Source organism: Pezoporus occidentalis, unplaced genomic scaffold (assembly GCF_034315485.1).
Source record: "Pezoporus occidentalis ecotype Australia unplaced genomic scaffold, CSIRO_AGI_Poc_V1 ctg141, whole genome shotgun sequence".
NCBI classification, from domain to species: Eukaryota; Metazoa; Chordata; class Aves; order Psittaciformes; family Psittacidae; genus Pezoporus; species Pezoporus occidentalis.
The window spans coordinates 476535-489660 of record NW_026913220.1 but is presented as its reverse complement, the minus strand read 5'-3'; the positions used below and the strand labels follow the sequence as shown (position 1 = coordinate 489660).

Genomic DNA, 13126 nt, shown 5'->3' with positions numbered 1-13126 from the left:
TTACTGCACAAAAAATTGTCTCTTGTTTTATTAACTCATTTAATTTCAAAAGGTCATGCATTCTTACCCACTATAATGCAATACAAAACTCGGCTGAATCCTGAAATTCACCTTAAGCAACATCTGCTGGAGATTCAATGGCTCAAACACAAACAGAAACGACAAAGAGTATCTGTGGTGAGAATAACTACCTGACGACTAATTAAACACTTCTTTGCAGACCAGACTTTCAAGGCAGGTGAGATTCTTATAGTTTGAACAGCACAGGTTCATCCCAGCTCTGCAGAATCCAAATCTTGGACTGATATCAGATATAATGATATTGTAAAAGTGTCTCTACCCCACAGACTTCTGTTAATATTTCTGCATATTACATTTCCTATCTCCAACAGTATAGTCCCACTGCAATTTAAGGTACTCTGTGCTAGGACTGCCATATGCTCTCCCCCACCAGCCCTCCAGCCTGGCCTCTTCCCCACACTAGCATTGGTTTTCCTGGGGACAGGAGGTAAGCCAATTCAGGAAGCCTAGCCAGCACTAAATTGGGCTTTGCAATGTTAGTTTTTGTCCAGTCAGCTCTCTGATACGCAGTCTGAGTAGTTTTGCATTACTTGACAATTACAGCTCAGGCAGGCGCACCTCAAGGGAACTTTTTATAAAGAAAAATGCTTCTCCAGCAGAAATGGCAAAATGTGAAAACCAACACACATTTAGAATCAGGACAGAATGGTTACTGCCCAAAATAAAAGTGTATATGAAATTATATTGGGGATTATCTGTCTAAAATCTGTGACATAGCCTTTATTTGCTTTTTTGTGTCTTTGGGTTTTTAAGAAGAGATGAAGTTTACTATACAGAGAAACATCGCTGCCACATTATTAGCTCTAGCACTGTTTTTTTTTCTGTAACACAATTCTGCCATGTCATTTTTCTAAACTAGAAGTAACCACAGTAAAACTATTTGTTAACTTATCACCCAGAATAGGCAAAATCTTGGCAGTCTCTTTACATTGTGTGACTCCTTGCTAAAACTTTACTATGACCAAGTATGCAGGAAATGTTATACATCGTCGGAGCCTCTTAAGCTTTCACGCAGTTTTGTTTATTATTGGTTCATACAAGAAATTCACAGAACCTTTCTTAAAGTAACTCAGCTGCAGCTCTTAAGAGTCCTGGGCTGTCAAGTGATACCTTTTTTCCCCCCCTTTTCTCTCATTTTGTGACCTTGATCTATTCAGCAAAGCTTTTGATACACTCATAAAAGGAATTTCTCTAGACAAATCTGATGAATGTTTCTAGAACTGTCCTTGTTTTTTTTTCTTCCAGAGATGTCTTATTCTTCCAGTATCAGACCTTTGTTCTACATCCAAAAGAACACACCAGTGAGGTACTACGACACCTCTGTTTGATCTAAGGTGGCACTACTGTGACTCAGACCTCCTGTCTCTCAGTGTGCAGCCCTTTCTGCCAGCACTAGTGATCCCATAGGCAACCAATTTTGTTGTAGTGCTCTCACAGGGACCTACTGTATCAGTAATCTATTATTATTTCTTTATATACCTGTATCTTACTGGAATTGCAGGCATTGGCCAATGATGTATTAAACTGTATTAAACAGCTTGCAGTATGAGATGAAATTAAGGCTGAGTATATAGAGAAACAATAGTGACCATCATGTTACCACACAATTAGCCCAACCTTTAAATGAGAGATTTCTAGAGACACCAAAACAAGGAAGGATGACTATTAGTTTTGCAGGCATTTATAGAAGCTCCTGTGAAGCATGAGGGAAGAAACTGGGAAAGTGTGTGACACAGACTCACACTGCTAGCTAAATAGAGGTTCATTAATTCTGCTGTAGAAGATGCTACTGCTGCTCCTATTCCCACCCTCTTCCCACTTGCTCAGCAAAACTTGTATCACCAAAGGCTACCAGTTGTAAGTGAGCCAGTGCGGTAGGTAACTTCCCTGCTAAACCTCAGCTTGGTAATAACACTGCAGAACTTAGAGTGTCCTCCGACCTATTGGCAGAGCTGTTCACATCAGAAACCTCTGATCCATCAAACTCAGAATCAACTGGGTCAGCTTAGACCAAGTGAACTGAATGGGTTTTCTGATGTTGGCTGAAACAGGTTACTAGATGTTCATCCACTGCTCTGACAGGAAAGTTTGAAGGTGATAACACCCCACAGGAAGGAAATGATGAAAAGCTGGGGAGAGGGAAAGAGGTAACTTCTTTTAGCAGTGCTGTTGGATATAGAATCATAGAATAGTTAGGGTTGGAAAGGACCTTAAGATCATCTAGTTCCAACCCCCCTGCCGTGGGCAGGAATGCCTCACACTAGACCATGTTGCCCAAAGGTCTGTCCAACCTGGCTTTGAACACCATCAGGGATGGAGCATTTACCACTTCTCTGGGCAACCCATTCCAGTGCCTCACCACCCTTACAGTAAAGAACTTCCTTATATCCAATCTAAACTTCCCCTGTTTAAGTTTTAACCCTTACCCCTCGTCCCTAATGAAGAGTCCCTCCCCAGCATCCTTGTAGGCCCCCTTCAGATACTGGAAGGCTGCTATGAGGTCTCCACTCAGCCTTCTCTTCTCCAGGCTGAACAGCCCCAACTTTCTCAGCCTGTCTCCATACGGGAGGTGCTCCAGTCCCCTGATCATCCTTGTGGCCCTCCTCTGAATTCCCAGAAGGGTACCCATCCAACCCTTAAACAACGTATATTTGAATCGAGACACTTCAAGCCACTCCTCATTTTAAGTAATATTATCAAAAGTTTAAAAAAAATAGCAATGTGACTGAATAGTTTAGGAAGAAATTAGAATTTACAGACTCCAGCAAAAAATACAGTGGGGTCTTTTACATGAGGCAGAATATCAAGAAAATTACTAATTAAGTTAGGTATGAACTGGGGAACTCTACCTTCCTGAAAACTACCATGGTAGTTTTACATGTCAAACATATCAGGCTTAAAATACCACTAGTATGACAGCAAGCAACCTGGCCATATGTAAGAGAAAAACTACGATAAATACAGCATGTTAAGGCCTTTAGAAGTGAAAGATTAATATCTTACCAATAGAAAAGTACTTAAGAAGTAGTTTTAAGATCTTCCTGTGAAACACAGCTGAAATACCTACCTGCTCCTAAGATTTTCCTGTGCCGGTTATCTCTGCCCCAGAACTCTTCAAAAAAAAAAAAAGAACCAAAAAACCTTTTGTGCCTCACATACAAGTTAGAGGTATGAAATCTCCCTATTCTGTTGTAACAAGGAGGAAAGCTCCTTCACTTCTGCAGGAGCCTGCTAGTCTCATTAGTTTGCATTGGGTAGAGTTTTGTGATTCCTCTTTCAGACTTACTTTTGTTTACAGTTCATAATATAGAAGAGAGTGTTTCTGACTAGCAGAAGCCAAATTTATTCTTTACAACCATAGTTTTTTTATACCTTTTACTAAATAAACGGGGAAAAAATCTCCCTGTCTTTTCCTGTATGTTATCTGTCCCCTACATACCCTATAACTGAGTATGTGACTGCATTATTACTTTGATGAGGAATTAGTCCATTGATAGTTTGATTTATGATTCAACTAGACAGTTGTGTATGTTATTTTGAAAAGTAAGACAATTTTAGGAGAACTCTTAACAGAATTTATTGTTTTTGTATACAACCAGTCAAGTCATTCTATTTATGTACACAATACCACTGAAAGAAAAGTTAAGGAATTAAACCACCAAAAGCAGGGAAAATAATTTCTAGAATCCACTTCATCTTAAAGTAATACTTGCCAGATGAACAGCTAAATGAACAGCTAGAACAGTGTTGTTGAGGAGAAGGGACAATGACCTGGAGTTACAAAATTAAATGTCTATGCTGCTTATGTAAAATGAAGTGTCCAAACAGGAAAGTTAGAATTAGTTCAGTAGAGGTTTCATAGATATGACAATATACCCATGAGTATTTTTCATTCAAAAAAGCACACTGAACATTTGTTTTCACAAGTTCACATCTGAAGTGGAAGTATGAATCTGACAGGCTTTTAGATGCATGTCTTCCATGTGAAACTGATGGAGAGCTCTGTGACAAAAAGCCTACAGGGATCCAACCTTATTTCCTGATTGGACTACTCACACTTTAAAACTAGACATTGACCAAACTGGGGTCTGGAACAGTTCCAAATCAATTCACTTTGCTGTTCCTGCAAGTAATATCCTCACAAAACATTTTCCTGTAGCTCTAGCACGATTGCCAGTGGAAGAAGAAAATGTCTTATCTTTCTTTGTTGTTCTCTCTGTTCACCTCTGCCCGCATAGTCTTTCACTTCTGCAGAATCCTTTTTCCCTATGATTACTTTCCCGCAGAGTCAGCTTACTGATTTAATTAAATAAACAAAGAGCTTCAGTTGCCCATGAAACTGCACCCTCACAATCATACAACCCTGAGGTTGTCAGTCAGCTCTGCTCTGGACTCAGAGGTACTAAGACCATTCTCATTCTTCAAATACCTTCTACTCAATCAGTAACACTGTGAAATCTTTCCTCTTTCATGAGCTATTGTATACCACACTCCTTGACCATTATAGACAGGCATGCACTGGGGCAGTTTATATAGGAAAACTAGAATGCATCAATATAAAAAAAAACCAACTAATTCAATCAGCAGACAGCAGTAATGGCCCTTTGTTTCATGAAGCAAGGAATATAGGAAACACTGCTACATGATACATGTGCACAACAGCTCATGCAGATACACTAGAACTAATAAACCAGAGCAGAAGCATGGAACTGTCCATAGGACATCCAAATTTCATCTTCAACATGATTTGCAAACTGCTCTAGATCAGTGCTACCACCCCGTGAGCTAGCCAAGCCTCAGGTAGGTGGAATACATCTACTTACCCATGTCACAGTAAATGTACCATTGATGAAATACATTTCTACCGTGATTTCTTGTTTTCACTGAAATTACAGTACAGATTTATCGTTTTTCTTCAATGAAAACTTTCACCCAATGCTGGTTAAAAGAGGAAGTCTTACTCCACAGCCAAGGGATCATCCTGACTTCTTGAAAAGCACCTTTTGCTGCCACCGCAAAAGTCACGTAGAACCATTTTTAGTTTAAAAAAGAAGGATCACTGGCCAGAATCATTTGGAAAAGAAACTGGAAATCCTTTCCCAAACTATCTGAAGAGGACAAACAGATGTGAAGAGAAAAAGATCAGTTGTGAGTCAAGTCTGTGGAGAACATCAGAAAAACCTTCTAGCGGGATGTTTGCAAATTAGTATTAGTGCACAGCAAAGGCTTGGAAAAAATAAATGCAAAAAGCTGGTAAGGGACATTTCACTGCAAACTACTTACACGTTTAGACAAAACCAAGAGGAAAATAATTTGTTTCTCCCGAGTGGTTACTAGCAGTCTGCAGTATGAGTAACAATTAAAATCAGGATTAACAAACACTGCATTCTCTTTCAGTGCAGCAAAATCCTGTCATTCCTTTTCTTTGAAGCTTTAACTACTTTGTAGTCACTGGATTAGAAGACTTGAGGACTTGCATACTTTCCAGACATGCTGAGCCTAATGACAACTTCCTTTACAAAGCAACAGCCTCACAATGAATAAACAAACTTAAATAGCAAACCATTCTTTGCACAGAGAACATAGTGACAGATGCTATAAATTAGATGGAATAATGTAAGTAGCATTTCTTCCCTCTGAGCAATGGCGCAATGCAACACAGAACATCTATAGAAAGATTTATGTATGAAAGCCAAAGGAAGTTGGCTTAATATATTTTCCTTGCCTGCAATGCTCAAAATAACATGAAGAGGCTCTTTAAAATAAATTCTCTCAATCAAAAGTATGATTAAAAACCTCAGACACTGTCTGCTTCTAGCTGACATTTTAATTGAATGTAAAATGTGAATTTAAGACTTGGAGGAAAAACCATGAAGAGGACTCTACAAGCAGTCTTCTATATAGAAGATTCTTGTAGTTATCGAACAAAACTCCATATTTATTACCATTTTTTCCTTTTATATTTCATTCTCATCGGTTAGTGGGCCAAGACTGTGAGTTTTCTAATTAGTGATCACATATATTTCCATGCCAATGACAGTTCTGTAAGCTATTCACACCTTACACAAAATGCTGTAAGTTTAGAAAAAAGATCATCCTTCCTGCAAACAACTGGAAGCTCAGAAAACAGGATTAATTTGGCTCGTCTGTCAACTGGTCCTTTTCTTCCTGCATCTTGCATTTCTATGCTGTTTACAGCAGAAAAGAGATTAAGGAGAAAACTGCAATTCCATTACAAATGCTTAACATAATCAAGGCACTCAAGGGGAAAAAACATTCAGTGGCAACCCTTGACCCAGTATAAACTTCACCACTGAACTACTTAACGATTTAATTAGTGATAAGAAAGGTTTGATTAAGATTTGACCTAAAAATAGTTAATGTAGTCAACATTACTTATTAAAAGCTATGCGAAGACTTCCTGAATTCAAAGCTGTATCGACTTTTACCAGGTGGCCTATGTACAATTTCCAGAGCTGAATCGCATTTATTAAAGTCAGAAAGGAGCTATAGCTAAATCTCATGCAACTTTAAAGGTTCAAGTGTTTTACAACTTTCTGTAGTTAGGTATTTAAAGGCATTCAAAAGTAATCGGTGCGTCTATTCATTCCTCCACTAACGTTGTACTCTAAGCAATTCGGGGTTGGGTTGGGATTTTTGTTTGGTTGGTTGGTTTTTTGGTGGTTTGCTGTTTTTTTTTAATTCATAAAACTAGGTAAAGGTTTAGAAACTTCAGGGCTTCCACAGTCATGGCACAGGGTTACCATTATGTTCTCATTCCCAAACACTCTGTTGACAGCATTTATTTATTTTTAACGCAATGTTCTGCATACTTTGCAAGTCACATGAGTATTAACTTCAGGTTGATTAAACGTCCTTTACTGTTTAACGGTAAAGCGACAAAACTCTGTAAGTATACGGTGCATCACCGGCAAGCGAGCACCCTATATTCTGTTGCCTCTCCTACGGTCGTATTGTAAAGTGAACACTGAAAAGGCCGAAATAACGTTTTCAAAAATAAACCTTTAAATGTAATGTAGTTTAACAAAGACTCTGTTTAACATTAAGCAAATCTGATTTAACAGAAGAATACCGTTTAACAATAGAAGTACACAAGTATTTATTGCTGTGATTATGGGCTCTCAACCACTGTGCTGCACATTCAGCGAAGAAAATGGAGTCTCCAACTTCATGCCTACCGAAGTATAGCGAATCCACGCTTTCTACAGGTGGCTGAGACGATTATCACAAGCCCATCTATGGGCCAGCATTAAAAAAAAATACTCTCCAAATCCGCTTTTACTGGTGGTTTGTGATTTTACACTGCCTCCGAGGAGGCTGCGCGCCCTCGCCGCCGTTGAAATGTCTCCTGATGACAGGGAGAGTTGCAGCATTGCCCACAAAGGCAGGCGGAGATGGGAACAGCCCCGTTCACAGCCGGAGCCGTCGAGAGCCGTTTTGGCCGGTCGCTGATGCCCGGGAGCCCGTCCCCCGCCGAGAAGCCGCGGGGAAGGCTCGGGGGATTGAGGAATAGAAAGAGGCTGGCAATGGCACATGCACAAGCGTCGCTGTTTACGGGCTGAAGGGGGCCAAGGGAAGGAAGGGGCGAAGCGCCGGGACACTCTGCCCGTCTCCCTCCCGCTGCGCCTGAAAACCAGATCCAGCTGCCGCAGAAAGAAGGCAGAAAGCGCAGACTGGGACAGAAAGTCCGGCACCTCCTTTTACACCCCGCAGAGGACGGGCTATCACCCCCCTGCGGCCCCGGGAGGAGCCGCTGCCTTCTACCACACCCCCCCTCCCGACCGAGAGACCCCCGGGACCCCGCAGGAGGGCAGGGCGGCGGGGCAGGCTCTTCAAAGGGAGCAATAAAGGCACTAGGAAAAACAAACGCGACGGGAACTGACCCCGAATCCGCGAGCTGAAACACTCTCCCCTCCTGCTCTCCCCCCGGAAAACTCCCAGACCTCCTTTACCTTTCTGCTGACCCTCTCCCTTCACAGTAATGCAACAAATGGCAAGACCTAGGACCCCGGAGCTGAATCACAGGAAATATAGGCATCTGTCACTTCTCGGGGAGAGGTAAATGGATTAGAGAAAGCAACAAAGGGAAGAAAAGCCTTTTCAAACGTGCAATTGATTAACAGATCCCCTCTAATCTGCAGCATCACTGTTTTTCCTTAAAGCCATCATCGGTCTCCTCCAGCGCTTTGGTGCAATTAACTTAAAGCAAGGAATGGCGGGGGTTGGGGGAGAGGCGATGCGCGCCCGGCGACCCCCGCTCCGCCCAGCCCGGTGGGGATGGTGCGGGAACGGTCACAAACCTGGCGCGGAAACGGTGCCGCTGGGCATCTCCTCCCTGGGTCCCTGGCCAAAGCGCCCTGGGAAGGAGTTTGCGAGTAAGGTTTATCTGCTGCAGAGGGGGAGAGGGCAATTTTCCCGAGAATGGTTTCACGGAAGATCAGATCCGCCAGCCAGTACCTCCCCAGTGCATTTCACATCCCAGAGAACGAACACGTTAAACCTCCCCTTTTCTGCTGTGAAGGCATCACATATCTGGTGGGGAAGGGGGGGGGGGGGAAGAAAAAAAAGTTTTACGCGGGTTCTTTTACAGGAACTGTAACTCTTACACCATCGCGGCTTTTCAACCTCAGGCGCTCCCCAAGGTCCCTGTAAATCCCTGCGCTCGTCTCGGAGATGCCGGACAAACTGGCAACTGTTCAGCAGCGGCACGGCCGCTGTCACGGCGCAAGGTCAGATGTTAATAAGGACAGCTAATTTAGCCCTAAAAACAATTGTGGAGCTCAGTGAACTGAGTCCTAGAGTTTCCTGAGCCCAAACGCTGACCTACTCAGTCCCCGAGGGTCGGCCAGGTACACAGAGGAAGTGGGACCCTCTTAAAAAACACACAGAAGGAGACCCTCCGAGCCTCTATCAGTTGCAGGCATCGCTGCTGCCCCCTCGCCCACTCGACTTTTATACACACACCCCGCTTCCTCCTGGTTCCCGCTGAGATTCTGGCAACACTCAACGACCCAAATAATAACTCATTATTATAACCCCTCCGAGGGGAGGACTGGAGGGCGCGCGGAGTGAGGGAGGAGGCTCCCCTCATTGCTACCCACCCTCGACAACAAAACCTCCAGTTTTTCGTTTTCTCCTTCTTCCCCCCCCCCCCCCCCCCCCCGCCTTAACAACCAGCCTCAGTGCGCGGACCCAGCCGAGGAGAGGTGCGGAGTTCCCGCCGTCCTACCCGGGCAGCGGCGCCGAAATGCGGCCCGGGTAAAAAGTTTTGAGAGCCCTGCTCAGCACAGCCACCGCGGCCCTCGCCCCCTGCCAGCCCCCGCCCCCTCGTAAAATTAGAAAAAGAGGGGAAAAAAGCAACATCAGGTTTCCATTTTGCCAAAAAAAAAAAAAGGGGGGGGGGAGGAAGTAAAGAAAGGACGAGGAAGGGAATAAAAGAAGTAGGGAGAAAGAAAGAAAGGAAGAATGAGTAACCAGCGCGTCAACTAGCAACAGGGGATGCTCGCGGCTCAGCCGATCCCAAACGGTCAGGAGCAACTTCCTCAGAACAGGCGCAGCTGTCCCTGCCTCACGCACACCCCTTCGAGACGAGCAGCAGCATCCTCCCTCCGCCGGTCCCGCTTCCTACCTGCCGCACGGAGCCGGAGGAGCGCGACGGCCGCCAGCAGGGCCAGGAGTTGTCCCGCCGCGGGGACCATGCTGCCCGGCCGGCCGCTGCGGCAGAGAGCGCCGGGGTCGCAGTACTTGCTGGCCGAGCGGGGTCCGCTGCCGGTGCAGCTGCCTGGGGGGACCTCGGCGTTCACACAAGGCTCTCCTCGGCACTGCCGCCCAGGCCCTGTGCTCCTGCTAACGGACTGTCCTCGACTTGGGGGCGGAGGAAGCCGCTCTCCTTTCCCCTCCTCCTCCTTCTCCTCCTCCTCTTTCCCCAGCATCCCAACGTCACCCGGGACAAATCCGACATCAGGGGAGGAGAGCGGCGCCGAGGGGCGGACGGGACAAGGACAGTCCCTGCGCGCCGGCACCCTCTGCCGGGGGCTGCCCCGCCTCTGGCCCTGGCCCTAGCCCTAGCCGCGGCCCCGGAGCGGGCAGTCCACATCCGTCGCTGACTCTGCACAGGGGTAGTGTGGCTCCGGCAACCCCCAAGAACCAGCAGGACTTTGGCCCCCTCCAAAGGGCAAATCCTGTACCCAAAAGCTTCAGGAGACCTCAAGCTTTCTCAGAAAAATCCCCAATAAAACAACCAACAAGCGGGCGGGTGGGCGCATCTGCTGCTTCTCCCATGTGCCTCCTTCCTCGTCTCTGCACAACCGACGCCTTTTTGCACCCACACGCACTGCGTGATTGAAAACAGTTACTCCTGCCCCCAGAACGTCCAGGGATGCCAGCCCCGCTCCACGTACTCCAAGAGGCAAGAACCCCTTGACCGCATCTTCCTCTGCAGGCTCTACCAGTCTTCTCTCGCTGGAATGTCAGAAGCAAACTTTACTGGCTATCTTTAACAGGCAGAAAATTATTCCGCTCCCAGGAAAGCTAGCAACATTGCAAAGTCATATATTACCAGAAATAAGGGCACTCTGATCACAGTTTCAACATGCTTTTCAAAATCCTTTTTAGGTTTTTGGTTGTGATTTTTTCAGTTCAGAGAAGTCTGTACTCTAAGATAATGCAGAACTGTGAGCAGACATCTGTTAACTATGTCATATAAACTCCAAAAACACAGTAGCCCACGAATATTTGCTATAATTTTAAACTTTCATGGCAAATTTAAACAGATGCTTTCTCTATAAATATAATATTCCTGTTGTTCTAGACTCCATTTATAAAGTGCTGAGTAGTGAATACATGCAAATCCCTTTCAGTTCTTCTCCAAATTATGCTCTAAATTCGCAACTCTTTCAGTGAAATTCATTTGCCATTAAAGGTCAATCAAAGGCAAACACGACAACGTATTTCTTCTTCCTGCTTTTGCACTCTGCCTCTTCCCTTTCAGGTCTCCAGTTCCATCTTGAAAATTCTTCTGGCACCTAAGAATGACAAAGGGAGGTCCTGATCCCTCTTTGGCAGGAGTGTAGGACTGACTGAATTCAGTCCTTTGCCATCACAGCAACACATTTTACAATCCCTTTCATAAACATATGAAACTTAAAGTAAAAGTAAGAAGGATCTTTTTTTATAGGCTCCACTCTTAAGGCTGCACCAAGCCTCACCTCTTTGATGGCTAGAAAACTACTCCTTATTTCCAGCCTATGTGTACTCATGACCAGTTTATACTTATATCTTATGTCTCTAATATCTTTTCAGATACGTAGCTTCCCACTTTCCCTCTTTATGGTATGAGATAACCAGAATCACACCTCAACCTTTATTCTGTTACGCCAAATAAGCCTAAATTTTTAAATTTCCTGTGAAATGGTAAGTTCTACACTCCCTGATCACCCTGATCTTTTCCTCTTCCCCTGCCATTCTGCCTATCCTCTATCCCTTCATATTTTTGTGAGTCTGATTTAATCTTTCTGAAAATGGGTGGCTCGACCTCAGCATAAGATTAAAAATGCTTTTTTTTGATCAGTTCAATTCTAATTTCCTTTCTGTGATAGGAGGACCGATATATCATGATAGTTACACCTTTCCAGTTACAGATATTCTATGATGTGTTAGAAAATCTACATCCTCTCTTTATTGTTTCCAGTGTATCCTTAACTGGAGAGAACTGCATCAAAATTCTACGTGTCCAGGTTCAGGACCTCCATCCCACCCATTTTTTGTTTTTTTGTTGGGGTTTTTTTTGTATTTCAAGTTATCAAGACCATTTTTTTCTGTAAGATATCCTGCTCCATCTTTTATCAAGAATAACTCTTGCTTCTGTATCAGAGAAAGAATTTTGGTTGCAACTTCATAACTCATCCTAAGGCTTTTGTGAATGTATTAAATCTATATCAAATATCAATAGAGAAGAGCGTTCGTCTACCTAATATTTTGCTATTCAGAATTTCTCATTTTTCTCTCTTCTGCCACCTCATCATCCTCCTTACAGTTTATCAAAGAATCCCCATAAGATCCATCTTAACCCATAACTTCCCATATGGAGGTATATAAAATATTCAAGTCCAGATGAATGAGGTCTAGTATGTCCTTTGTTTTGAAAATCACTGAAAAGAAGCTACTAATGTCACCTCACATGGCATCTTCTTCATAAATGTGTTTTATTCTACAAACTTTCACAACACTCTTTTCTTCCAAACTCTGTTCCAGAGATCTGTAAATTTCTGGGGCCAAACTGATAGATATGTAAGTATCTGGACAACTTTTTCTCACTCTTCATAAATATCACCTACAGATCTGAACAAAGCCTTAATCTCTGGGGAAATGGGCAAGATCACGTAACCATATAACATGTTACAGGAAGCATATTCAGCACATGACCTGTGAATAATGAAAAGACTACGCAGTCTTCTGCTGCTCTCCAAAATGAAGCTGTTACTTGACAGTGGCTGTAAGTAGCCAGTGTGCTTATTACTTTCCAGTTACACAACACTGTACCTCCTTCAGTAGATTACATGGGAGGGTGAGGAGAGGAAAGATTACAAAATATTAACTAGGCCCTCAGTTTAATGCCTTCCTTCTCCTTTCCTCATTTTTATTATATTCCACGATTCTGGCAATATCTGCTGTTCAGTTGTGATGGTAAGCACAATATTTATTAGGTGATAGGATTAATCTTCTGATGCAAGGTAGCAGATGAAGTCGGTGCTAAAAAGTGTGCCCAAGAAACTAAATCAGAGACAGTGCTATGACTCTTATGACAAAATTTAATCAGTTAAATCCCAAAGCAGTTAGCTGCCTAAAACCTTAAAAGCTCTGAGTCTGTGTTCCTCTGGAGCTTACAGTTGTTCAGATGATTTTTTTTACCTCTTAAACATAATACGGAATAAAACTGTTTGCATAAACTAGTCTACATTTTGCATAATTCTCCCAAAAAATAATATTTTGCTTTTTTTGTCTGATGTTCTCAAAAAATCTCACA

The 13126-nt window shown here is 43.5% G+C and overlaps 1 protein-coding gene across 1 annotated transcript in view; it reads right to left on the bottom strand.

The window, feature by feature from the left end:
* ROR2 (receptor tyrosine kinase like orphan receptor 2) overlaps positions 1 to 10515 on the bottom strand; it is a 162619-nt gene extending 152104 nt beyond the window's left edge. The window contains exon 1 of the mRNA XM_062609819.1: positions 9731 to 10515. Coding sequence (XP_062465803.1) covers positions 9731 to 10034 — 304 coding nt within the window. The 5' untranslated portion in view covers positions 10035 to 10515. The remainder of the gene's footprint in view (positions 1 to 9730) is intronic.
* Positions 10516 to 13126: the final 2611 nt, after the last annotated feature.